The sequence below is a fragment of the Zalophus californianus genome, chromosome 12 (assembly GCF_009762305.2).
Source record: "Zalophus californianus isolate mZalCal1 chromosome 12, mZalCal1.pri.v2, whole genome shotgun sequence".
In the NCBI taxonomy this organism is placed as follows: Eukaryota; Metazoa; Chordata; class Mammalia; order Carnivora; family Otariidae; genus Zalophus; species Zalophus californianus.
Window position 1 is genome coordinate 64,442,546 of NC_045606.1, and position 27,567 is coordinate 64,470,112.

General features: G+C 34.5%; 1 protein-coding gene across 3 annotated transcripts in view; it reads right to left on the bottom strand.

Moving 5' to 3' along the window:
* The window catches only part of DPY19L2 (dpy-19 like 2), a 91,718-nt gene that overhangs the window by 14,677 nt on the left and 49,474 nt on the right, over positions 1 to 27,567 (bottom strand). For 2 of the 3 annotated variants that reach the window (XM_027575071.2, XM_027575068.2), the window contains exons 12-18: positions 26,808 to 26,867; positions 21,379 to 21,459; positions 19,109 to 19,210; positions 17,701 to 17,772; positions 14,576 to 14,622; positions 6,272 to 6,296; positions 396 to 515 (exon numbers count right to left, since the gene is read on the bottom strand). In XM_027575071.2, coding sequence (XP_027430872.1) covers positions 396 to 515; positions 6,272 to 6,296; positions 14,576 to 14,622; positions 17,701 to 17,772; positions 19,109 to 19,210; positions 21,379 to 21,459; positions 26,808 to 26,867 — 507 coding nt within the window. The remainder of the gene's footprint in view (positions 1 to 395; positions 516 to 6,271; positions 6,297 to 14,575; positions 14,623 to 17,700; positions 17,773 to 19,108; positions 19,211 to 21,378; positions 21,460 to 26,807; positions 26,868 to 27,567) is intronic. The other variant, XM_027575070.2, reaches the window with a different exon arrangement.

A 27,567-nucleotide genomic window follows, 5' to 3' on the forward strand; every position in this document is an offset into this window, starting at 1 on the left:
ACCTTTTCCTAGGGGTTCTCTGAGCCAAACAGGACAATACTAGAGCAATTACCCTGCATCTACTCTAGCATTAGAAGAACACTTGAGGATCGTTGGGGTGGGCCAAGAAATTCTTGCCCAGACCTGAACTCCAAAGGCCTATGTCTGTGGATAGAATACTAACATAGGGGAAAGTGTATCTTCTCACTTATCATAAGAGTTATCAGTTAAAATCTAGGAATAATTTTCAAAGCTACTGGAAATTGCTTTTATTATTCATAATTGATCATGAAATAACCTTTTAAATCATTTAAACCAAGTGTTTGTATATTTTGGATTACTCAGCAAAGCCATGGTAACTACAGTGCTGTTGCTATAGTTACTATAGTGTAGTGACACAAAAACGAATACATTACCCGTCGAGAGCATATCAAGGAAGCCATAACACACATGTGAGGTGTTAAAAACAACTTCAGCCTCATGATTAAAACGGCAAGGACAGTGAATGCTAACAGTTGCAATGTGTGAAAAATCAGCTGTAAAAACAAAACAAAATTATATTTTCAAATTAATAATATATACTAAAACTATTATCATTCATTAGGACAAGGATCTTTTAATTTAGTAATAAGTCTGGTAATATTTACTCATTCATTCAACAAAGATTTAGCAAATGTGTATTATATGCCACCTACTGTTCTGGGGGCTTTGGATACAAGAGTGAACAAAACAACAGTTAGCAATTTCTGCCCTTGTGAAGCTTACATTTTAGAACATTTAGTAAGGAAAGACAAAAATAGTCATGGCAAGTAAATGAATCCATTATATAGTCTCTTAGAAAGTGGTAAAGGCAGTGAAGAAAGTGGAACAGGGAAAGGGGACTGAGAGTGCAGGGTGTGGTATGAAGTTCCAGGCGGGAGAAGTTGCAATTGCAAGTAGGACAATCAGGGAGAGCCTCAATGAAGAGGTGGCATTTGAACAGGACCCTCACAAGGTGAGGAAGTGAGCCACAGAGACATACAAATATGGAATGCTTCACAAATTTGCATATCATTCAGTCAGCAATAAAAACTGTAGAAAAACATAATCTAGATTATTTTTAAAGTAATGGAATTATATATATAAATATTTGTACTGATGAGTAGGACACCCATTTTATTAAGATGGGGTTCCACCGAGCAAAGGTTTCAGACAAAACTTTTCTAACAGACATATTCATAAAATATCAACCAATTCTTCACAAGAAAAATAGACAAAGAATTAATGCAACCAAAATTTAATACATATTAACTAAATATGTTCTAACTTGCTAATACTCAAACATTAAAGATAATAAGATATTCTCATCTATAAAATGGACAAATATTAATACTGAATGTTAGAGAAGATGCCTTGAAACATACACTAAAATAATTGGTACATTTCTGTAATTTAGCATTATTTATCAAGATGCTACAAAAGAGCCAACTCTTTTGACTTAAATTTCCATTCTAATTTAAGGGAATAATCAAGACCAAAAAAATGCCTGTACAAAGATGATCACTGAAGTGAATTTTTAGCAGCAAAAATAGTAACAACCTATGTGACCAATATAGAGGAATAAGTAAATTACCACATTTCCCACATGCATACAGCCATTAAAAGATTACATGTTAGTAGATTATTTAATGGCATGGAAAGTTTTCAATGTGTATAATTATGTACATACAAAATTATCAATTTTGTGAAAACCATCTATGTGTATATATACATGCATGTGTGGGGTGGAGAAGGCTACAAAAATATGTACCTAAAAAGTTAATAGAGGTTATTTCCTGAATGGTGATTTTCCTGAATTTTCTAACACTTTTTAAACACATGTTATTTTAGAATTAGAAATATCTGATTTATGTTTAAAACAGAATGCAAAGCTGTGTTTTTCCTTTTTAAGTAAATATGTTTGAAAATGGAATTTAATTTTTTCATAATTCTTGAATCCAAAGTTGGGATGTGGAAGATTTATTTCAAAATCAATCCTTCATTTTTCTTTAGTCAAACTCCTCCTTGGACAAAGTCGGGGACATGTTGTGGAGGGAACAAAAAAACAACACACTTCACACCTAAATAGGTCTTTTTGGTTAGGACCATTAAATCACAGACTGGTAGATTACATGGGCCATCTTCTTTAATCATCTATCCAAAGCAGGGGATCTCTTCTGTAAATCTATGAACTGGTTATTCACTAATTCCTGAAAAAGAATATGCCATAGAAGTGCCTATTATAATTATGGATAGCTGTAAATGTTAGAAAATCTTCCCTAAGACTGAACCAATGTCTCCCCATAATTTCCACACCTCTGCAACTGCACAAAATTAGTCTAACCCATTTGTACATGACAGTTCTCTATTATCCAAATGCTGTACTCATGACTTTGCACTAATCCCACCTTCACTCTTAGAAAGCTTTCTATTTTTAAGCTAAATATTCAGAAACTTGGATCATTAGTTCTGTGGTGTCATAATTCTGGATGCCTTGCTCTGGACATGGTACAGATTGCCCATGTTTTGTTAAAATGTGGCATCTAGAAACAGACTACCATAGATGTGGTTCTAATTTATGAAAGTGTACATCTGACTTCTCCCAACATGCCTTCCTTGGGTTATCCTGAGCCACAGGATGAGACTATCATCATCTCTCTGAAATCCAATCACTTGTACTCTTTTTCCATCAATTCTACTTTAGCACCAACTGCTCATATGACGAGAATTAAATCCAAAGGAGTAATTCTTCTTGACTTTCCTCTATTATCTAAAGGCTGAAAAGACTGTTTTCATATGGAGAGCTGAAAGATCCCCACCATTTCCTTATCTTCCCTGCATTTTTTTTGTTTTTTTTTTTTGTGCAGGAATGACACAGAACGACCATTCCAAATGGCACCACTTATGTTTGTTTTCTATTGTTATCCACATGCTCTAACCACTCTACTCACAGGCTACTGACTTTCCATGGACCTCTCTTGCCATAGTTATTTTATCTCCTATTCTATCAAATAGTTTTCTTTTTAACTACTAAGTAGAAGACAGAGGGCTACAGTCAAAAAGCACAGTCCAAAATCCTTTACTACCCTACCCTCAATTTGTTAGTACCTCTTTCCACATAAAAATTACTAAGAAAATCCTCACAATATCTTTTAGAGGCTGGAAGCAAGGAAAGAAGAGAACCCCAGGAAACTATTCACTATCCATCCTTGATATAAGTGAGCCCAACTGGGTAAAGTGTGAGGTAGCAGCTCCCAAGCATAAAGAAAACAAAGACTAAATGAGAAGGCCAGTCCAAATGGCAGACTGTCCGTGTCAAAACTACCTTCCACCACAGTTGTGGAGGTGTCTTGAAAACATGGCAGAGATACCCTTCACTGGCACAGTTAACAGAAGGCAGAGTATTAACTGGAGCGCCAGAGGTCTTGGTCCAGAAGGTACACGAGTTTAAAAGTGGGCATGTACACAGTGATTAACTTAACATTAGGCAGTACTGTAACTCTCTTACATATAACCCATTTAATCCCACAGCCACCATATGAGATAACTATTGTTATTACTGTTGTTTTGGTTGTTCCCAAAAAGATGTAATGTAACCTGGCTATGATCACACGGCCAGGAAGTGGAAGAACAGGGATCTGGGGCCAACCAACTCCCAAGTCTGCTTCTTTAACCACTACACTATGCTTCCTCTCCAGACAATAAAGTATTCAACCACATGGTTCTATTAGTCTGAGAACATAGACGTGTACAGACACCCCAACATGTATCACTCAATCCATTTTTTAAAAGAAGTAACTCTTCCCCCAAATTCTGATTACCTTTTAAAAAGCCATCCTCTTTATGGCCAACAGGACAAATATATATCTACAACTCAGATCTGATTATACCTAATCTCTTGCTTAACAACAAAGTCCAGGATAGTGTTCAGCTTCTTTGCATATAAAGTCTTCGTAGTCTGAACCTGTGTCATTTTCTGCTACTTCTTGCATTTTCTATGCATCAGCAATCCTGATTTGTCTGTAGCTCTGAACGTAACGTACTACCTTATGCCTTCTTTGTACATGCACATGCTTTGACCTTGGTAAATTCCTCCTTTAAGGTCATTAAAAAAAAAAAATCTGTCCCTAACTACCCCATCTCCTTCACACAAATTTAATCATTTTTTCTGTACTACTTTTCTACCTATTTCCTTTGTCAAGGTACATATAATTATCTGTTCACTTTGTCTTCCTCCACTACACATTAAATTCCACAGAAGCAGGGACCTGGTGTATAATAAGCACATAATAAAGACTGAACTGATTAGTATGCAGAATTAACATAAAAGATTAAGATGGGCAAAATAAGGATAAATGGAGAAATGAAAGACAATAAGAAAGCAAAATTAATGTGAGAAAAGAAGGCAGAAAATTAAGGAATACTGTGTTTCTAAAAAGCAGTGGGAACACTGGGTGTTACACGCAAACAATGAATCATGGAACACTACATGAAAAACTAATGATGTACTGCATGGTGATTAACATAATAAAAAATTTTTAAATAAATAAAGTTAAATGAGAAAAAAAAGCAGTGGGTTTAAAAAAATAAAAAGGAGTGGGTTTTAAATACCATATGATAAAATATAAAGTATGAATGTGCACTGTTAAGTAAAACTGGGCAATGTGACAGGACTGATGTGCGTAAGTACAGTTCACATTAGGTGGTAGCATGTGGAGAACGATTAACAGCAGGGACTCTGCTGCCACATGGCCTAGGTTCATAGGCCTTGGTTCCACAGAGCTAAGGTCCCTTCAGCTTTGTGACCCTAAGTTACTCAACTTCTCCATACCATAGTTTTCTTTCACCTGTAAAATATACAGAATAACTGTTCTTACCTCAACGGGTTGTTGTGTGAATGAAATTATAACTGTATGTAAATCCCTTCCCCAAAAGCCCTGCACATAGGAAGCTGTAAGTTCTGACTACTACTTTGAAGGCACTGGAAGTGGGCTGTTAGTGTTCAAATGCAAGCTTTACTACAAATTAGTGGCAGACTTGAGGAAAGTTATTTAATTTCCGTAGGTCTCTATTCCGTGGCCAAGACCTCTTTGCTTTTCATCTTAGACATGTAGCTAGACTCCATTTCCCAGCTCCCTGCAGTCAGGTGTGGCCGTGTGCCTGAGGTCTGGCTGAGGGCAGGAAGCTTACATTTCCATTTCCAGGCCCAGCCCTTACAAAAGCTCTAGTGCATTATCTTCCCTGTTCTTTCTCCCTTGCTGCCTTGATGTAGACAAGCACATCAATCCTCCAGGGCAGCGTCTTCCCTGTTCTTTCTCCTTTGCTGACGTGACGCAGACAAGCACATCGACCTCAGAAGCCTCACACTGCAGATGGCCGAGCTATAAATGGAAGGAGTCTGGGTTCCTCAATCACTGCTTGTTGGTAGGGCCACCCACTAACCAGGAACTCCTGGTTTCAACTTTATGTGAGCAAAGAATCAAACTTTACTGAGTTAAGTCATTGAAATATTAGTGTTTGTCTCTGTTAACAGCTACTTTCTTCTAATTAACATAATTTTCTGATTTGCAAAATGGAAATAATATTACGAGAATTAAAACAGCACAGTACATGGCACATAGTAACTACCAAAAAATATTTGTTATCATTATAGGCTGTTTTTATCAGGTCCAAATTCAGTTGCCCTCTCTTGTAAATTTGGCCTTTCCCTTAAAACTCAAAGTGCTTTTTTACTTAGGAAATCATATTTCCAGCCCCTGCTGGGCTTTCTCTTCATATGCCACAAAATAATTTAGCACCATATAAAATGTTGTCTTATTTGTTTCATGTCTCTGTTGAAAAATTATCTGAGGGCAGAAACACTGCTATACCATCTTCTGTATCCTGTAACACTCTAAGATTGTAACAGATTGCCCATCAAGTCTGGGTGTGGCCAAAGGCCACCAGTCACAAGGCCACAGATGTCTGCCCTGGTGGGCTGAAGCTGACTAGCTCAGTGGGTTAGGAATTAACACTTTTATTGTTGAACGAATAAATGAATAAATAAAAGTAATTTAATTATGCTCTGTGGTCATAAATGAGCCTTCTGTTTTTCAGAAATCCTTACTACTATTCAAAAAAGATGAACACATGGGAAGGATCAGCATTTATTACCAGTGCTGAACCACTGAACCACTGCTGACAGTGCATCTGCAGCAAGGCAATACCTTTGTAAATTATCCTTGAACTAGAAATTAATACACAAATGCAGCAGAGATTAAAATGAAAGTTTTACCTCACCATGTTCAAGGAGCTGTTTTCTGAAATAAAAAACATTCTCTATTTACTGAATGTCCATTATGATTACATATATATAAACTTCATTTATTTGTTAAGTTTAAAAAATTTGATTCCCTCTAAACTACTCAGTAACATAAAAAATATTAGATAATATCACTAAAAATTATAGCAATTTGAAAGGCATGATTACATGATTTATATAGGATTATGTAAAGTATATAAAAAAACCATGCTCTGGTTAAGATAAAATAGGTTTTACTGATTGCTGGAGATTGTACCTCTAGAAGGATTTAAAGAAAAATAATTTCTATGAAATATTCAGCCACGCAGAGTATATACACTGCTTTAGATGTAAGTACTGCTGGACTTCTGAGTTGCTTTTATTTTTTACAACTATAAGTACCATGAACATCTTTGTACATAAAACTCTGAGCATCCTTGAGTGTTTCTTCAGGATAAATTTCTAGAAGAAAAGTGACTGGGTAAAGCATATAAATATTTTTAGTTCTACAAAAGTATATGTCTAAAGAACCTACTGAGCTCTAGGCACTGTGCAGTGAACACAGCCTGAATAGTGTCGATGTAGTTCTCCTCTTAGCCTGCAAGTTGGACTCGTACAGGAGGTATGGGCTGCCTGGTTCAACGTTCCATCAAGAAGATGGAAGACTTTCGTTTTATATGCAGAGGCTTTCTTCTACTATGGATTTGGGGGTTGGAGAGAAAAGTAACACAGTTCAGGTATGACACTAAGAGGTAAGGAAATTCAAGGGCACGCACAGATCCAGAGAATTTTTTTTTTTAAAGGCTGGTCAGGGGAGAGCCTGTCAGGAAAGCAGTACAATCACCAAATTACTCTGTCTCCATTGCAGCTTGACCCTGACTTGCCCAATGGAGGGGGTGGGGCGGGGGGCTTCTTACCTGTCCTGAAATCTACTGGTCACAACAGGACCCTGTGGTGAGCTGCTGTGTGCAAGGGAGGACAGGCCCTGACAATAACTGCTGATGCAAATAAATCTAGTAGCTAATTTAAAATGTGAATGCACAACCAAATCTGCAAACATACAAATGAAACAGATAAATTGATAAAGAGCAATAACAGATGTTCAAAAAAGAGAGGCTAAAGCAAAAGATTAAGAGAACCAACAATTCTCTGAGATAAAGATGTGAATGTTCAGATTAAAATGTCCCATGAATTAATAAACATACAAAATACACACACTCATGTGTACATATGCACATGCGTATCTCAAACTCCATAAATTTCCAGAGAGCAAAACTTTATATAAAAGTTCTCATCTATAATGTTCAATGCTAGAAAACAATAATTACCTAAAAAATGCTGGAAAAAAACCCAGAAATACCTATTAACCAAACCATCAACTTAATGTGAAGGCAAAGTAAAGGTGTTTATCACGTAAAAAAGCGCCCAGCAACCCTTGGGAGGGAGACACTGCAGCACTACTGCCCAATAGGAGCTGCTGGGGCACCACTCTGGAACCTGGGCTGCCCATCCCCAACAACCCTGGGCACAAGCCCCGTGTGGGTCAGCTAGAGAGACACGGCTGCTCTGCGTATGCCAGCATTTCCTTCCCCACACACCAGTGCCTTAGGTGTGAAACTAATGCTGCAAGATAGCCAGAACCCCAAGCCCGCTGTTACTTTCTGAGTGCCTGCACCCCAGACTCCCAGCTTTGTGGCCACCTGATGCATACCCGTGTCCCACAAACTGTCACCACTGTGGGCTAGCCAGGGGCCCACACCCTAAAGCCATTGCTGCTCCATGAGTGCCTGGGCCTCAGTCCCTGAATGGTGGACCCCACTACTGTGGGCTAGCCAGAGCTGCTGGACCCCAGAGCTGCCAGTGCTCTGCAAGCATATGAATTCCAATCCCCATAGTTGCTCCATGGGCACCCACGTATCAAACAACACTGTCACCACTACAACCAGGGCATCCATAAGATGAACCCAGTGCCAAGGGGAATCCCCTTGGCCATGATATGCTCCATGGGGAGAAGATCAGGTGGTCCCCAGCAGCTTCACCACTGCAGATCCTAACAGATCACCACCGTTACAGATATCCATAGCCTTGGTCATTGAGGAGCCCTGCAGTCTTCATTGACGCTAACCTCAGCTGATAAAGTTGCACAGGCACTATACTGCTGAGCTTTCCCCAGGAATGGAAACAGCACACCTTACCCAGCTGGCTCTTTACACCCACCTGCAGGTGAAGGTCTTTCCTCACCAAAACTAGTCCCTAAAGTCTGAAAGAGGTGATTGCTCCATCAAATGTGAAGACATCAATGAAAGGCTATAAGAAACATGAAAGATCAAGGAAGTATGACACAATCAAAGGAACACAACACGGAAATAGAGATCTGTGAATTGCCAAAGATTCAAAATAATTGTTTTAAGATCGGTGAACTACAGAGAATATAGACAATACAGTAAAATCAGGAAAACAATCCATGAATAAAACAAGTTTAACAGTGAGCTAGAAGTTATTAAAAAAAAGAACCAGAAACATCCAGAGGTAAAGAATACAATGAATGAAAATGAAAAATGCAATATACAGCATTCCATCCAACAGCAGGAGAATACACATTCTCCTCAAGTGCACACAGAACATTCTCTACAATAGATCCTATGTTAGGTCACAAAACAAGTCAACAAATTTAAGACTGAAATCATATCAAGTATCTTTTCTAACCACAACAGTATGACATTAGAAATCAATAATAGTAGGAAAGAGAGAAAATTCACAAATACATGGAAATTAAACAATCTAATCCCCAACAATTGATGGGTCAAAGAAATCAAAAGAAAATAAAAAACACCTTGAAACAAATGAAAATAAAAACACAACATACCAAAACTTACAGGATGCAGCAAAAGTTCCAAAAGGGGATTTTATGTGATAAGTGCTTACATTAAGAAAAAAAGATTTCAAATAAACAACTATACACTTCAAGGAACTGGAAGAACAACAAACCAAGCCCAACATTAGTAAAAGGAAAGAAGAAACAAAGATCATAAGATAAATAAAAGAAACAGAGACAAGAAACAATAGAAAACATTTATAAATGAAACTAAGAGCTGGTTTTTTGGAAAAGATGAACAAAATTGATAAGCCTTTAGTTAGACTAAGAAAAAAAGATTTAAATAAATAAAATCATAAATGAAAGAGGGAACATTAAAACTGATACCACAAAAATACAAAGGGTCATAAGAGACTTCTATGAAAATTATACACCAACTGGATACCCTGAAGAAAGGACATATTCCTAGAAACATACAACCTACCAAGACTGAATCACGAAGAAATAGAAAATCTGAATAGACTTAAAACTAGTAAGGAGGTGCACCTGGTGGCTCAGTGGGTTAAGTGTCCGACTCCTGGTTTCGGCTCAGGTCAAGATTTCAGGTCGTGGAATTGAGCCCCGCATCAGGCTCTGCATTCAGTGTGAGGTCGGCCTGTCCCTCCCCCTCTGCTCCTCACCCCTGCCACGCCCACTCTCCCTATCTCTCTCTCTCAAAAATAAATAAAATCTTAAAAAAACTAGTAAGAAGACTGAATCAGTAATCAAAAATTTCAAAAAAAAAAAAAAGTGGAAGACCAGATGGCTTCACTAGAGAATTCTACCAAACATTTAAACAAGAATTAATGCTAATCTTTCACAGATTTTTCCAACAGATTTAAGAGGAAAGGACATATTCTATCTCATTTTACAAGGCTAGCATTACCCTCATACTGAAGTAAGATGAGGATGATAAAAGAAAAGAATATTGTAAGCCAATACTCCTGATGAACATAGATGCAAAAAACCTCAACAAATACTAGAAACCAAATTCAACATGATTTGCCTTAAAAGGATCGTGTAACATGAGCAGGTGGGATTTTTATCTTTGTAATGCTAGGCTAGTTCAATATACACAAATCAATAAATGTGATATGCCACATTAAAAGAATGAAGGATAAAAACCATATGATCATCTCAGTAGACATAGAAAAAGCACTTGACAAAATTCAAAACCCCTCTATGATAAGAACTTTTAACAAATTAGGTACAAAAGGAATGTACCTCAACATAATAAAGGCATGTATGACAAGCCCAAAGTTAACCTCATACTCAATGTTGAAAAATCTCAAAGTTATTCTAAGATCAGGAACAAGACAAGGATGCCCACTCTTACTATTTCTCTCCAGCATCATACTGGAAGTCCTAATCCATTCAATTAGGCAAGAAAAAGAAATTTAAAAAATAATAAAGGTAGAAGTAAAACTATCTGTGTTTGCATATGACATGATCTTATATGCAGAAAACCCTAAAGACTCCACCAAAAAACTGTTAAGACTAATAAATGAATAAAGTTGTAGAATACAAAATCAACACACAAAAATCAGTTGCATTTCTACACAGTCACAGTGAACTATCTGAACAGATAATTTAGAAAGCAATCTCATTTATAATAGCATCAAAAACAATAAAGCAGTTAGGAATACATTTCACCAAGGAGAAGATAGACCTCTACACTGAAAACTGTGAGACACTGATGAAAGAAACTGAAAACAACACAAATAAATAGAAAGATATTCTATGTTCTTGGTTCGGAAGACATTATGTTAAAATATCCACACTACCCAAAGCAATCTAGAGATTCAGATGCAATCTCTATCAAAATTCCAATGACATTTTTCACAGATATAAAAAGAACAATCCTAAAATTCATATGGAACCACAAAAGACCCTGAAGTTCCAAGAAAATCTTGGGAAAGCAGAACAAAGCTACAGGTATTACACTTCCTGATTTCAAACTATATCACAAAGTTACAATAATCAAAACAGTATGGTACAAGAATAAAAATGGACACATGGAACAATGGAACAGAATAGAGAACACAACAATAAACCCATGTATATATGGTCAATTCATCTTTGATAGGGGCACCAACACACAATGGGTAAAGGATAGTGTTTTCAATAAATGATGGTTGAAAAACTGGATATTCACATGCAAAACCATGAAATTAAACTCCTATCTTACACCAGTCACAAAGATTAAGCTGAAGTGGTTAAAAGGCTTAAAAGCAATACCTCAAACCTTAAAGCTCCAATGAGAAAAAAAAAAAAAAACAGGGGAAAAGTTCTTTGACAGGGGTCTTAGCAATGATTTCTTGAATCTGACACCAAAAGCACCAGCAACAAAAGCAAAAATAAACAAGTGGGATGACATCACCTAAAAAGTTTCTGCACAGCAAAGGAAACAATCAACAAAATGAAAAGGCAACCTATGGAATGGGAGAAAATATGTGCAAACTCTGTATCTGATAAGGGGTTAATATCTGAAGTAAATAAGGAACTCATACAACTCAATGGCAAAAAAAATAATCTGATTTTTAAAATGGGCAAAGGACTTGAAGAGACATTTATCCAAAGAAGAACAGGAAAAATGCAAATGTACTCAATATCACTAATAAAGAAATGCAATTCAAAACCACAATGAGATATCACCTCACTCCTTTTAGAACGGCTATTATCAAAAAGACAAAAGACAAATGTTGTTGAGGATGTAGAGAAAAGGGAACCCTTGTGCATAGTTGGTAGGAAATGTAAACTGGTACAGCCATTATGGAAAACAGTACGGAGGTTCCTCAAAAAATTAAAAATAGAACTACCATATGATCCAGCTATCCTACTCTTGGGAATATATCCAAAAAATTCAAAATCCCTATTTTGAAGTGATATCTGCACTTCCATGTTCATTGACGCATTATTCACAATAGCCAAGATACAGAAACAACATAAGTGTCTGCTGATGGACAAATGGATAGACTATGTGGTATATACATATAAGCAATGGAATATTATTCAGTCATAAAAAAAGAAGGAAATCCTGCCATTTGTGATAACATGGATAAACCTGGAGGGCATTATGCTATGTGAAATAGGCCAAAGAAATACAAATACTTTATGTATCACTTATATGTGGAATCTATAAAAGAGAAAAAAGTCACACTCAGAAACAATAGAATTATGGTTGCTGTGGCTCCATAATGGGGGCTAACAGGGGTGATGTTCATCAAAGGGTACAAACTTTTAGTTATAAGATAAAGTTCTGAGAAACTAATGTACAGCATAGTGACTACAGCTAATAATACCATATTATATAAAGTTTGCTAAGACTGTGGATCTTAAGCGTTCTCAAACACAGAAAGGTAACTTTGAGGTGATGGATGTGTTAGATGTGTTAACTGACTTGATTGTGGTAATCATTTCATAATGTGTTTAAATATATATATCAAATCATTGTGTTGTATGCTTTAAATATATTCTTATTTGGCAAAAAATGAAAAATATGAAAGAAAATATTTGGAAATAATTTAATGATTTTGATGTGGGTGTTTCTAAGCAATAAATTAACACAGAAAATGTATAGTTGTGACTGTATAGAAATTTTAAACTTCTATAAAGCAAAAACCATTAATAAACTATAAACTGATATCCTAGAAGAAATGTTATATACATGTAATAGGCAAAAGGTTACTGTCCAGAATTTAAAATACCCCACACATCAATTTTCAAATGGTCAAGAAATGTAAATATGTCACACGCATTTGGAAGATGTAAAACTTCACTGGTCAAGACTGATAAAATGAGTTCCTTTTTTTTAATCTGTCAGAAAGAAAATGTTAAAAGTTTGATAATACTGGTGTTCACACACTCAGCATAAGTTCTCAGTATTTATCAAATTATAAATATTCATATTATGACCTAGCAGTCCCATTTCAAATATTCTGAACATTAAAATAAGTATGCAAAGAAATATGTACAGATATGTTCATTACTCTTAGCACTGGCTGTTATGACAAAAAGATAAATATAATCTTAACACCCATTGCTGTGGGAATGGCTAAGTACTTGGTAATCACTCATTATGATGAACAATAAAATGTGGAGACCACTACAAAGTATGAGGAAGATCTAGGCAGACACCCAAGATACGCTATTAAATAAGAATAAAAAGTTACATAATAATACTGATTCTATTTTTTTATAAAAATATTGTGTTTTTGGAAATGTTTTCTAGAACAATACATACAAACCATTTACAATCAGCACCAGTGAGGAGTAGATCTAAGGGACAGAAACACTCCCTCTTTTCTTGAAATATTATTTCATCTGTATGCATTACTATATGCATGTATTATTTTGTAATTTAAAAAACTGCTCTACACACACACACACACACACAAGGCTATCACTTTTAGGAATGTAATCACCTCCTTATTTTGAGCTAAATATCTTCCCCCCTTTGGTCCCCTTGAGTCTGTCCTCTTCTACACTGTACCCTCTCAAATATTTGAAGACAGCTGTCATGTACTTCTCAATCTTCTATTATTCAGTTAAATATCCCAGGTGCCTTCGTGCATTCCTTATGTGAATAGTTCTCAGAGCTCTAAAACACTCTTTTTACAATGTCAAGGCATTTTCCTCTGGGCTCCATCTGACCAGAACAAAGTAGAGTGGGTCTATTAAGCCCTTTGATTTGGATTTCAACAAATAAGATTTAACCATTTCAACCATAAAGTTCTATTAAGTCCTTCTGACAACCATATGAAACTGTTTACTGAAAATACAAGCATGGAGTACGGGGCTCATGAAATCTCTCTGTACTATCTTCACAATTATTCTGTAAATCTGAAACTGTCCTAAAAAATAAACTTCATTAATACATCAAATTTAATCATATATCTACAAGTATAAAATGTAATTTAAGATTTTCCTCATAAGGAAGTTTTCTTCACAATCTCTCAAGTCCTGTAGCAATGTGTGATTTATGTTTTTCTCACATAATTTGTGCCAGTGAAGTTAGTGACTTCACTTAAACCACCAAAAAATGTGATACAGCAAATGGTTTTAACAAAAATGGCAGAAAAACTGTATCATGAATACACAGAAAAATTTTATTTTCTTTGAAATTTGAAAAAAGGAATTGCCAAAGCAAAACTTTAGCTTACTTCTGTTTATGGACTTTAAATTCTAGTCATATATTAAAATTAAACTAAATTCACTTGAACTTTGAGTTAAGTCAAATAGAAATATCTCCAAAACAAGTCCAAAAACATAAAAGAGATATCTAAGAATAATACATTCTTTTTTTTTTTAAAGAGAACACCTAAGATTGGTTCATGTCTCCTTTCTTAATCAAAATGCTGGTTTAATATACATTCATTTGCTATTACAGTAGTTATTTAATAACTGAATACAGTATGGTTTAAAAACAATTATGATATAATTACCTTAGATAAGTGTTTGCAGATAAGACACATAAAATATCACGATAAACCTGTGAATAGAATAAATTAAGCTTTTCTAAGGAATTATGTGACATTTAACATGCTCTGATTCATTAACATAAACACCCTCACTAGAAAGAAATGTTTTTATTGTTTTTTTTTAAGTTTATGGATTCTTTTTTTTTTAAGATTTTATTTATTTATTTGAGAGAGAGAGAATGAGAGATAGAGAGCATGAGAGGGAAGAGGTTCAGAGGGAGAAGCAGATTCCCTGCTCAGCAGGGAGCCCGATGTGGGACTCGATCCCGGGACTCCAGGATCATGACCTGAGCCGAAGGCAGTTGCTTAACCAACTGAGCCACCCAGGCGCCCAGAAATGTTTTTATTGTTAAAGTGAGTCCTCAGTAACAGTTTAATCCCATCTCTGCCTCAGGCAAATATTTTCTTGAAGTTCTAAATTCCTCTTTTATAAAAAAAAAAGAAAGAAAAAAAAAAAGAAAGAAAGAAAAAGAAAAAAAGAAAGAAAGAAAGAAAGAAAGAAAGAAGAAAGAAAGAAAGAAAAAAAAAAGAAAAAAAAAAAAGAAAGAAGAAAGAAAGAAAGAAAGAAAAGAAAGAAAGAAAGAAAGAAAGAAGAAAGAAAGAAAGAAAGAAAAAAAAAAAAAAAGAAAAAAAAAAAAAAAAAAAAAAAAAAAAAAAGAAAGAAAGAAAGAAAAGAAAGAGAAAGAAAAAAGAAAGAAAGAAAAGAAAGAAAGAAAAGGGTATTGGGGTAAATCTTTTTTTTTTGTATAATTTTTTTTATTTTGTTATGTTAATCACCATATATTACATTATTAGTTTTTGATGTAGTGTTCCATGATTCATTGTTTGCATATAATACCAGTGCTCCATTCAATATGTGCCCTCTTTAATCTTTAAGGTCCATTTCAATTCTAAAATTCTAAGCTCTTACATGTGGGCAACTCCTTATTAGAGTTGAAGTTTATATTTTACTGGGAGGGAAGTGGGCTGAAAGAGGGGAATTGGTTTCCACCAGGGAGGCAGCTTCTTCCATGTACTTTCAGAGGCTATTTTATCTTAACCTTCCAAGCAAAGTAGTAATCTCTCTCTCCTTCCCCCCAACTCTCCCGCGCCCCACCCACCCCCTCCTCCCACCCACGCCATTTATATTCCTGCTTCACTGAAGTTTCTGATTATTATAAAATTAGCTCTGGCATATCTTCTTCTCTGATTTATCTCAGCCAGAAATAACCCCTACAGAAGGCCAAAGAGCACTTACCACAATGTACCACATGATGGTGAGAGAGGGACAAAGGGAGGAGTGAAGGGGAATGTGGGGGCTTCACTGGGCCAAAGAGTCTTTACCTTCAATCCTAGGCAACTTGAAGGTACAGTAAAACATTTACAGTGAACTTCAAGTTTTATACTGTGCACAATATGTGGTTTATAACTTAGAGATAAACAATGAAAAATACATAGTGAAACTTGAATTTTAAAATGAAATCTAAGTTTAGAATTTTTAATTTCTCTCATTCATTCAAGAGCATTTTTTATGGATGATGTTTCAAGTGACACACATGAGATTCTGATCACTTAGGCAAGCAAAAAGCCTATTTAGGGGTTTAGTTAATAGAATATATGCGCTTATAGGAGTTTAAGATTCAGTAATTTCACAGAAAAATCATTCAATATGCTTTTCTTCTTTCTTCCCAGAAGCGATTTCACACAAGTGAAAAAGTAAATGAACATCAGAAGTATTCTTGAGGTAAAAAAAAAAAATAAGCCACAATGGGACAAATAAAGAGAAGGGGTTTATATAGAGACGGAAAGGTGTTAAGCTTTAATAGCTGCAGGGATGGGGACATGTCTGTGTGCACACGTGTGTACACACGCAGCAAATGCACAAAAATGCCTGTTAATGCATACGCATGGTTTGAGCTGTGGTGTGTTTGGGGGCTAGTACTATGTTTATGAGTCGTGGATCTTAATTAAAAAAAAATAGTAATAGTAGATCTAGCTATCATCTTCTCCCATGTTCACTATCTCCCCACTGAAGAGTTAATTCCTGCATTAGCTCCTCTAAGTGGAGCCTTAAAGAATAGCACCTTTTGTCATGATAGAACAGAAAGAGGCTAGTGGAGAGCTAGGTGGAGCCTAGGGGACACTGGGTGTAGTTGACCCATTCCTTCTTACTACCTCTATCCTCTTTCCAAGTGGTCCCTAGGGAACTGGATCAAGGGGAAAACCACAGAGATGTAGAGGCAGATGCCTTCCTCACTCATAAATTTTTCACATTTTATGTGCAAACACAGGAATGAGAAATGTGGGAGCTGGAACTGTACAGAGAAGATATGCAACTTGACTTTAAATAAAGAAAACTAGTTTCAACAGGATCACACCTGGTAGAGTAGTAGAGAAATGTTATTGTTATCTACTTGAAGGTATAAAATAAATACATACTGACTTAAACAATATAAAGATGGTTCAAAAATGCTAAAAACTAAGACCCAGTTTCTTTAGCTAGGCTTTCAGATACACCACTCCCAGACCAAGAAAACCTGCCAGAGGTATTTTAGAACGTTATTCTTTCTCTCGTAATAATACTTTCTTTCATTGAGAAAATAGTGAATATATAGACAATGTTTTAAAGAATATCTATACAGATTTCTCCTGTGCATGTCTTAAAATGGATCAAGACTTCCTCGAATGTCCTTTATATTTAGAAGATATCGAACTGTTGTTTTCCTTTCACAACACCTATGACAATTTTAATTCTTTAGTCGTTTGTGTGATTATTTGCTTAATTCCCCTGCACACCCACTGAGACTGTAAGTTCCAAGATAGGAGCAGGCCTGTTTTATTTGCCCCAGTGGACTAACACTGTGAATGTAGTTCATGGTACATAGCGGGTAACTGATAAATTTCTTTGGAAAGAATAAAGAATATCCTTTCTGCTGAGGCTTTCTAAAAAACCCATGTAATACTAAATAAAGAGAGATCTGAATAAGAAATTTTTTTTAGGGGGTATGGGATCATCCTAAAAATAAAATGGAATTCCGAGCTATTAGCATTAATCCACTTTAGTCCTTATCTTGAACCCAAAAGCAAATGATAAAATATTTTTAAAATACCTTTTTAAAGATAAAATAAGTAATCATCATAACAACTGGAAGCAATAATGTCTTCGTGTATCTCAATGGAGTCTGAAATAAAGCAAATTATTTCAATAGCCATTTATTATTAAATTTTACATTAAATGAGTAAAAATCTATGTCAAATTGACTATCACAATGAAATTTCTTAAAGGTAAAAATGTTTTTGTCATTAAGATTATATATATTTATCAACCTTCATCTTCTAATACAAGAATGAAAATTATAAAAAGTTATACACATGTACCAAAGATTTTAACAGTAAAAGCCATTAAACCAAAAATAAGTTATGTTTATTATTTTTTCCTTTCTTTTGGTTTTATCTTTCTGTTATTTACATAGTATTAATTCTTAAATTTTATGTTTACTGAACCCCAGACCCTACATTATCATTTCCTGGGCTGCAAAATTCCATTATTTTCCTTGGTGAAACTAGAAAAAACAAGGAAGAAACCCAGTCAATGTAATTACTGTAAATATGAGTAAGCAATAAAACGGCATCAGCAGCTAAATAATTCTCAAGACCCATTATTGTGGTTGGAGTGATTTAGCATGTCACTAAATTAAGTACTTCTGAAGGCAGGAACAGAGACATTTTCCTCTTTGTAGCCAGTCCTACAGCAAACTGCCTCACAGATAAATAAATAGTAGTCATAATAGTTTTTGAGTGAACGTATGACTGGTTGGATAGATAAGAGAATAACGTATGCTTAGTAGTAGTATACCTTTCTTGGCAACATCTTGTTAAAATTTTTTACAACATTTGGAGTGTTAAGTGAAATAAAACTAAAGTTTCTGAAAACCAAAACAAGAATTTGGATTTATTTTTCCTGAGCAGTCCCATACCTCTAAGTGACCTAGATTATTAAAAGTAATTGAACTGTATGGGGCACCTGGGTGGTTCAGTTAGTTAAGCGTCTGCCTTCAGCTCCAGTCATGATCCCAGAGTCCTGGGATCAAGCCCCACATGGGCTCCACGCTCAGTGAGAGTCTGTTTCTCCCTCTCCCTCTGACCTGCCCCCTGCACATGCTCTGGCTCGCTCTGTTCTCTCAAATGAATAAATTAAAAAATCTTTAAAAAAAAATAAAAGTAATTGAATTGTAATAACAGTAATTCACTGTGGATCAAATAGTATTTTCAGCACTGTTCCTGGATTATCTCATTTAATCATCATCAATAACTCTTTAAGATAGAGGTCACTGTTTATTGATTTTACACATAAAAAAACAGGTGAGGAATGCTGTATGACTAATAAAAGTTATAGTAAAAAAATGATAAAGTTGGGGGTCTCTGAACAAAAATTGTGAGTTTCAGATTAAAAGGAAAACTCAAGAGCAAAAAACCATCATACCTGTAGAGAACGAAAAAAAAAAAAAATATTCATACCGCTTTTTCCATGAAGTCAAATTCAGGAGCACAGGTGTAAATTAAGGTATCAAAATCTGTATACCTTAGGATTCTGGCTGCTATAAGGTCACTCAGGCGAATCTGGGAAGACAATAAAGTAAAACAAATTAAAATTACACTAAGAATTATGGTTAATAATAATTGGTTATATTAGTAAAGTCTACAAAGGAGATAATCCAAGGTACATAGATGCCCCTCAAAGAAAATTTAAAGAAAAATCAGTGAGCTATACATTGCTATTCACTGAATTATGAAGAAAACTGAAAACAAAGAGAAATATCAAAAGAAAAGAAGAAAGAGGTCAGAAAAAATAAAGATGATAATATAAAGAGTGAGCTAAAATCAACACTCACTGGGCAGAAACCACCATGCAGTTAATCATGAGATTTTATAATCATCATTTATTAAGAAGGAAATAGTCTCATGTTAACCCTTTCACTACACATTGCAAATCATGAATAAATTTTCTATATGTTGTCATTTTCACAAAGCCTCATACACAGATTCCAATTTTTGTTGCTTGTTGAATTTTTCAGACATACATTCAAGCCATTAAACATAAGAGCTACTCATCATAAGAATTACAACTACGCACACTACTTTGGTTTAGTTACTTGATCTCCAAGGCCTTTGAAATAAGTAGCACCAACAAAACTCAATGTAGAACACTTATTTTCTACTGAATATTTACTACCTAATGTCAGTGAGATAGTTATTTTTCCACTGCATTCTCAGAAGGCCAAAAAAAGAAAATATTTGGTATGTAAACCTTAATTCAAATTATTTTGCAGGAACAAAAATTATTTTATATCAAACCTAACAACTGCCTCTGGTTTTCATTTATTTACGGTTCCCCTTATCTACCAGTAGCAAGGATAATTTAGACTTTATTTTTCTAATTTGGACGAGGCCTGATGATTGATAATAATTTAACCAAACCACTTTCATTTCAAGTCTTTCTCATAACTGTTACATATAGGAAGTCACCTAAGAGTACATCAAAGGGGTGTGTGTGTGTGTGTGTGTGTGTGTGTGTGTGTGTGTAAGATTTGTAATCAATTGGGTGACAATGTGAAGCAAGGCAGAAAAGAAAAGCACAGACCAAATTAACAGATAAATAAATGACTTAGAAGACTTCAATAAAGTTTACCGTAAAATGTACAGCCCCTACAGAATGCAAAGTTAAGAACAAAAAGGGAAAGAAAAAAGGAAAATGTGTCAGACATACCAGAGAACAACAGCAACAAATAAACCTAAGGAATCACCATGCAGAGCTAGCAATAAATGGTGAATAAATCCTTACATTTTGTAATTTTATTTAACCTCCACATGTATGTAAGCTTAATTCTCCTGGAGAGTGAAAGCACTTGACCTTTCAGAGAGTATCATAATCCCTTGTTAAAGGTGAAGAAATTTCAGCATTAGACAGGGTCCCAATCGGATAGTCCTACATGAAGTACATTTCAGAGTAGGTTATTGTATGATACATTCATGTGCACTTCTATCCAAACAGTAAGTGTCAAAAATCAAAAATAAATTCCTGCACTTTTTTCTGTTCCCCTGAACTGATTAGCTAAGTAGGGACTTCTGCTTAGACAAAGGCTATTCGGTAAGACATTGGCTTTAAAACAAACACACACCACACATGAGGGATAGGTCCATATATTTTCCAGAAGATGAAAAGATAGAGAACTTTTAACATCTCCCAATTCCCTTTTACAAGTTTTAAAAATATCAAGTCACATCTTAATTTTAGTCTGTAATTATACATATATAAAACTACATTGAGATTGTGAGTTTTATACTTCAAAGCTGAGCACAGCCTGCTTATATATTAACACTTGCAATAAATAAATAACTTATTATTTTAAACAAATATTTTTTAAGATTTTAAAGTAATTTACACACCCAACATGGGGCTTGAACCCACAACCCCAAAAAGAGTCGCACACTCTACTGACTGAGCCAACCAGATGCCCCTATTTGTATTTTAACTGAAATACAAACATAAAACTACTTAAGATATTATTAGTATTTTTCCTGGATGGCTAAGTCAGCATTCATTGACAGTTTTTTCTTAGGGGATTGAAAAGATCATTGAACTGCACAGTTTTATTATTGACTCAGCCAATAATTACCCCTTAGGACTTTGAAGAAGGCAATTAATCTCTAAAAAATAGATGGTTTCAAAGTTTTCATCTAGCTACATATTTGCAGGAATTTTTATGCTTTAACTAGAAAGTACTTACATGATCTGAAACACCTAAGATTTTAGATGTCAGAAATTTCAAAATAATTGTTCCACACAACCAAGCACAAACTTGAATCAGCTAGAAAATAAAATTATAATATAAAAATTAAAAATTACCCAGTTAAAATATTCAATTATATCAACAAATGGTACAGGAAAATTTTAATCATGTAAAGAATATTAATGATGAAGTCTAAAAAAGGATATTCCTTTAGAAAATTTTGTTTAAAGGCAAAGAACTGAAAGAGATGACACTGTTATAAAATATATAACACTAGAGTTCTACAAATTTTAAAGGAATTTTTTAAAAGTTATTTCTTTTCAATTTCTGTGAAAAAAGGAGCTATATGCTTGTTTCCAAATATTATTTCCTAGCTGAAAAGTCCTTTTATCAAAAAGTATAATTAAATTATAAAAAATTCTTCTACCATTCTTTTGGAAATAAAATTATATAAATCCCTCTTCAAGAAAGGAAAATTGAAAACTTAAACTTTCATTTTTTTTTTAAATCTCTTCCTCTGGTTCTTTATCTTTTTTTTTTAAGATTTTTATTTATTTATTTGAGAGAGAGAGAATGAGAGAGAGAAAGCACGAGAGGGAAGAGGGTCAGAGGGAGAAGCAGACTCCCCGCTGAGCAGGGAGCCCGATGCGGGACTCGATCCCAGGACTCCAGGATCATGACCTGAGCCGAAGGCAGTCGCTTAACCAACTGAGCCACCCAGGCGCCCCTTAAACTTTCATTTTAAAGAGAGAAATAGAAACTAAAACTTACATGGGGGTTTCTGTTTGTATTTTATTTCTTTTTTGGTTAACCTTGATTAGAAAGAACACAAATGTGGACTTCTAGATAACCTGAGGAAAATTATAGTGGCCTAAATCCAAATCTCTCCATACTTATCCAACAAGTAGAACAATGCAACCACAAATATAAAAAAACAGGTAACAGTACAAACTTCAAGTTACCTGTAAATAGAAAGAAACAACACATACAGCAAAGTTAAACCTCAAGTCCTGATCTAAGCCTTTGTAGAGAATGTGGGGAGTCTCAAAACCATGTGGAAGAGGGGAGAGGGAAATGAGGGGTCCCAAACTGAGCTGAAATAACTCTAGAAAAAGAAAGTCCACCTTATGTGTGAGAAGACTGGAGAATGGGCTATAGAGCAGGGACTTCAAGGGTTCAATATAAAAAATTCTGATCCCCAAAAGGTATTACTTCTGGAAAGAGAGGAAGAGAAAAGAAAAAAGAGAGAAACTCTCTAGGAGAATGTGTGGAAAAGGAAATAAGAAAGAAAAATTAAGTATCCAGAAAAATAAATGAGGACCAAACAAAAAACAAACAATTACTACTTACTGTCACCGAAAGATGAATGAAGGAAATTATTATTAATTGATAAAACCACATCTTGTTACATTGACAAAAGGTTGCACCTGGATTAGAAAACATCTGCTCTAACCACAAAATAATTAGATGAAAGATGTCTATAATACCTACAATATATCTTCTATAAGTTAAAATAAATGAGTCAAACATTTCGGCTGATGATCTCTGCTCTAATGAATAAAAATCTCACAAAGCAGAAAAAACCTACAATGCAGAAGTAAAAGTTGAATTAAGTAAGCTCAAATAAGCATTCAGAGATTAAAAAACACCAAAAAAAAATTAAAACTAAGACCAGAAATGGACAAAACCAGAAAAAAGATTGAGAGTGCTTGTTAAATACAGAAAATAAATTAAAGAAAAGGAGAAAACCATTGAAAAATGAAGATAATCTCAAGGTAACTAAAGGAGAAGAAATTCAAATAAAAATTCAAAAGAGCACTGAAGACAGAAACAACAACAACAAAAACCCCAGAAGAATAAAAATGAGATTAAAGAAGGTAGTTAAAGAATCAGAGAAAGTGGTAGAAACAGAAGACAGGCAACATATTTATAATTAGAGTGCCTGAAAAAGAAAAACTACAATCCAAGAAAACTTCCTAGACATAAAAGACCTGAATTTACATTTGGAAAGGACTTACCATGTACTGAGGAAACTGACCAGTATGGTAAATTACCTCAAGACATAGCCTAGTAAAACTTAAAAATGAAGAAAAATTCCTTAACAATTCTAGGCACAAAGGCCACATAATTTAGAAGGGCAAGAGAATCTGGTTTGTATCATACATGTTAAAAGAAACATAAAAGCACATCAACGGTGTAGAAGAATTTTCAAGACACTCGAGAAAGTGGGAACCAGGAACTTTAGATCTAGCCCATCTGTCATTCAGGTATAAAGATTATAGAAAACCAGTTTCAAGCATGAAATAATTGAGGAAACAACCTTCCTGAATATAGAAAGAAAGTTAAAAATAAAAGAGAACCATGTAATGAAATATGTAGAGAAAGAGTAAATACAATAAAAATATACATAACATTTATGACATTAATAAAAGTCTTTAAATTCTCACAAAGCAAGACCTGCCATGTGCTGTGCAGAGAAGAGGTATTGAAACAGATTCAAAAAGGTGACAAAGACAAGAGTGACCAAAGCAAATAAGGAGTCATAGTTTATAATCCTGTCATCACTAAGGTTCACACCAACAAACATTAGATATTAAACATATTTTGACATTAAGAGATACAATTCATGAAGAAAATATAGTAAGTATGAACATCTATGCACTGCAACCATCTTTATAAAGCAGAAGTTACTAGACATACAAGGAGAAATAGAAACACACTAATACCTAAAGACTTAAATATACTTTTTCAATACAAGATAGGTCAGTGGGCAAATAATACATATAGCTATAAAAGACCAGAACAGTTGAAAATAAATCTTGTTGATAAATTTATCAAAACATGTCCCATTAATAAAGGATACACTTTCATCTCAAGCAAACATAAAATACTCACTGAAAAAAAATGATCATTAGGTCAGAGAGAAAGCATCTAGGAGTTACATAAACTAAAAATATTACAAACAACCCTCTGTCATCATGAGGTAATAAAACTAGAAATGAATAACAAAGTCAGAAAACCAAAAAGCCCTTCCTCTTGGAAATTAGAAGCCCTAAAGTTTCTATTAAACAAGTCTTAAGTGAAAGAGAAACAAAGTTTTTTAAAATATGATAATGAAAAGTACATATTAGAAATGAAGAAAGTCATTTAAACAATGATCAGAAGAAAATCCATGGCCTTAAGAACTCATATCAATAAAAATGAGAGAAAAGTTCAAATTTGATTCAAACATCTAGCTACAGAGTAACAAAATAAACCAAGAGAAAACACATGAAAGGAAATACTCAAGAAGAGTTTATTATATTTACTTCTTTATGTAACCTTTATTTTGTTTTTTATTTCTTCCTAATGTTCTAAGATTTCTTCTGGTCATCTACCTTCTGCTCAAGAACTTCCATTAACTATTCTTTAAGGGTTGCTCTGCTAGCAACAAATTTTTTTAGTTTTCTTTCATCTGAGAATGTCTTTTATTTCCCCTACACTCCTAAAAGACACTTTCACTGGACGTGTAATTTGTGGTTGACAATTCTTTCAGCGTTTGACAAACGTGATGCAATCTTCTTCTGGCTCCACAGTTTCAGATGAGAAGGTTACCATAATCCAAATCAGTTTTGCCTTATAGGTAACACATTATTTCTCTCTGCCTGATTTTAAGATTTTTTTTTTGTTTTTAGTTTTCAGAAATTTATTTATGATGTGTCCTGGCATGGATTTTGTTGGGTTTATCCTACTTGGGATTCACTCAGTTTCTTGACTCTGTAGATTTATGTCTTTTACCAAATTTGGGAAGTCTTCAGCCATTACTTATTCAACATTTTTTCAGCCCCACTCTCTTTTACCTCTCCTTGTGGACTTTCAATGAGACAAATATTTAGATGTATGTGTGTATATGTATCTAAATGTATGGGTCTAGAAGCAAGGACACTGTGGTAGCAATGAGAACACTCAGCACTCAGATCTTTGGTTTCTAAATACCATACAGAGTAAGATACGCAATATAATTTTTATTCCACAGACATGAAAGAATTACTTGGATTAAAAAAGGTTTGGGGGAGGGGGTTATAAAAAAAAGTGTTAGTTCACAAAACATCTTTGCTTTTCCTTTCTTTTATGAAAAAAAAAGCCATAAAAAGGCAAAATATCCTTTGCATTGTCTAGATGACTAACATGATTTGTTTCTCCCTTTTGCACAAGACTGACAATATCAATTATATCAACTTCAAAATATAAATGTAAGCGGAACATTAATTATATCTCAACTTTTTTCTCCTTGGATTTTTGTTTCTTTGAAATTCTTGAGTTGAAAGCTTGATTTTTTTACTCTTTCCAGTCTGAATTGTAAATACTTAAGACAATACTTAATACATCTTCTTAGTGCAGCTCTGACACAATTCCCTAAATGTCCATGGACACTGTTCTATTTGTTTCCATTTTTCAATAGTTTGTAATGGAAATTCTGACTTTCTTTTGAGTTCAGTTATTAAATGAAGATCTTTGAATTCTCCATTGATTTCTTGGTTTAATCTTTTAAAAATTGCCAATTTTTCTGAAGTAAATAGATCATGTATTAGAAGGGCATGTCATCTAATAATTCAAGTACCCAAATATCCCTATATTTTCATCATTAGGGATGGGAAAAAGCCTCCAGCAGTGAGTAACTGGCAACTCTGTCCATTTCCTTCTTTTGCATTCTGAATAGAAATCTACCTGATCTTACCATAACTTCTCAGTTTTACCCTATTAATATATCATATGTAATCACATAGCTCTTCAATATAGGTTTTATTTTTTAACAGGTATACATCTACATTAAAGACCAAGAGAAAAACAAGGAATGTCATCTATCCAATATTATGAGAATTAGTAATTGCAGTGCCTATCTAATAATACACTTATTTAACTTGGAAACAAAACACACAAATATAGAGGTAACATGGGCCATCCGTTTGCATATTTGGGAAGAAGTCAAATAGATTACGTAGTGGCTGAGATGAAATAAGGGGCTGGGAAACTGTAGGGAAATGGTACAGAGACAAAAATAATAGTCTAAAGTGGGAAGCAGAAGAACAGATAGATGACAGATGTAGAGAAAAGAAAAAGGGAAAGTGGGGTCAGGACTACAGACTGAGTTATTTTGAGGAGAAGGTTAGTAAATCCAAAGAGAGAAACTCAAAATTTAGAAAGCAAGGCAGTAAGGGTACAGCAAGATGAGAAGTAAAGAGAGTCGTGAGCAGAGTGCTGAAATAAATGAACTCATTTCTTGGTAATAACTTGTAGATGTTGCTAAGGGCTATTTCTCACCCTATGTGAGTAGGTATTGATAAGATTTATTGACCATAAGTCATTCAATTTTTAAAGTATATTGTCTGTATTCAGTTTATAGAAATAAAGAGTGTGAAGAAATGGTTAAAAATGTTGAAACTTACCCAAAAGTTGAGTTCAGACACTGCCAATCTTTGAATTTTATTTCTCTTTAGAATTATCACCTAAAATGCACATGATATAAAATGAAACAATTAAATAAAATTGACATTTTATATGAATGATACACTTCAAAAATTACACTGTCACCCACTTCCATCTTGGCTGTAACCACCCATTTTCCTTAATTGTTGATTTTTCAAAATTTGGACCTGGCAAATTTCCTTGTAGTGAGAGCTAAATGCTTTGTGTGCCAAAAAGTTGCTTCTAGAATCAAGTTAATTCCTCACTGAGTTACTTGGGATGTCTAGTGCAGGCCACTCCTCTGAGGGTGTGGATGGTATGTGGGAGGTGTGTGCATGCAAGGGTATATGTAAGTCACCCAGCAAAATCAGTGGTCTAAATTAACATGAAAACCCTTCCTCTCTGAATCCCTAAATAAAATATTTAAAAATGTTTAAAATATGTCTAAGTGAACTTATAAGAAAGAAAATGAATTTTCCAGGTGCCAGAGAAAAGCAGATGACTTTAAAAAACTGAAACAATTAGGAGAGAATCTAGGGCAGTCTTAAAGGAGAACTACAGAATAAAGTTTTAACTATGGGCTTGCATCAAAAGTAGAAAAGGGCTTGGGACTATGGAAGGTAAGAAAGTGGACTTGAGATAGGCATAAAGCTGGGGTCCTCCAAAACCATACCCTTCAGTGCTATCAACTAAATGTTTATGTTCCCCACCAAACATATGTGTTGAAATTCTAATCCTCAA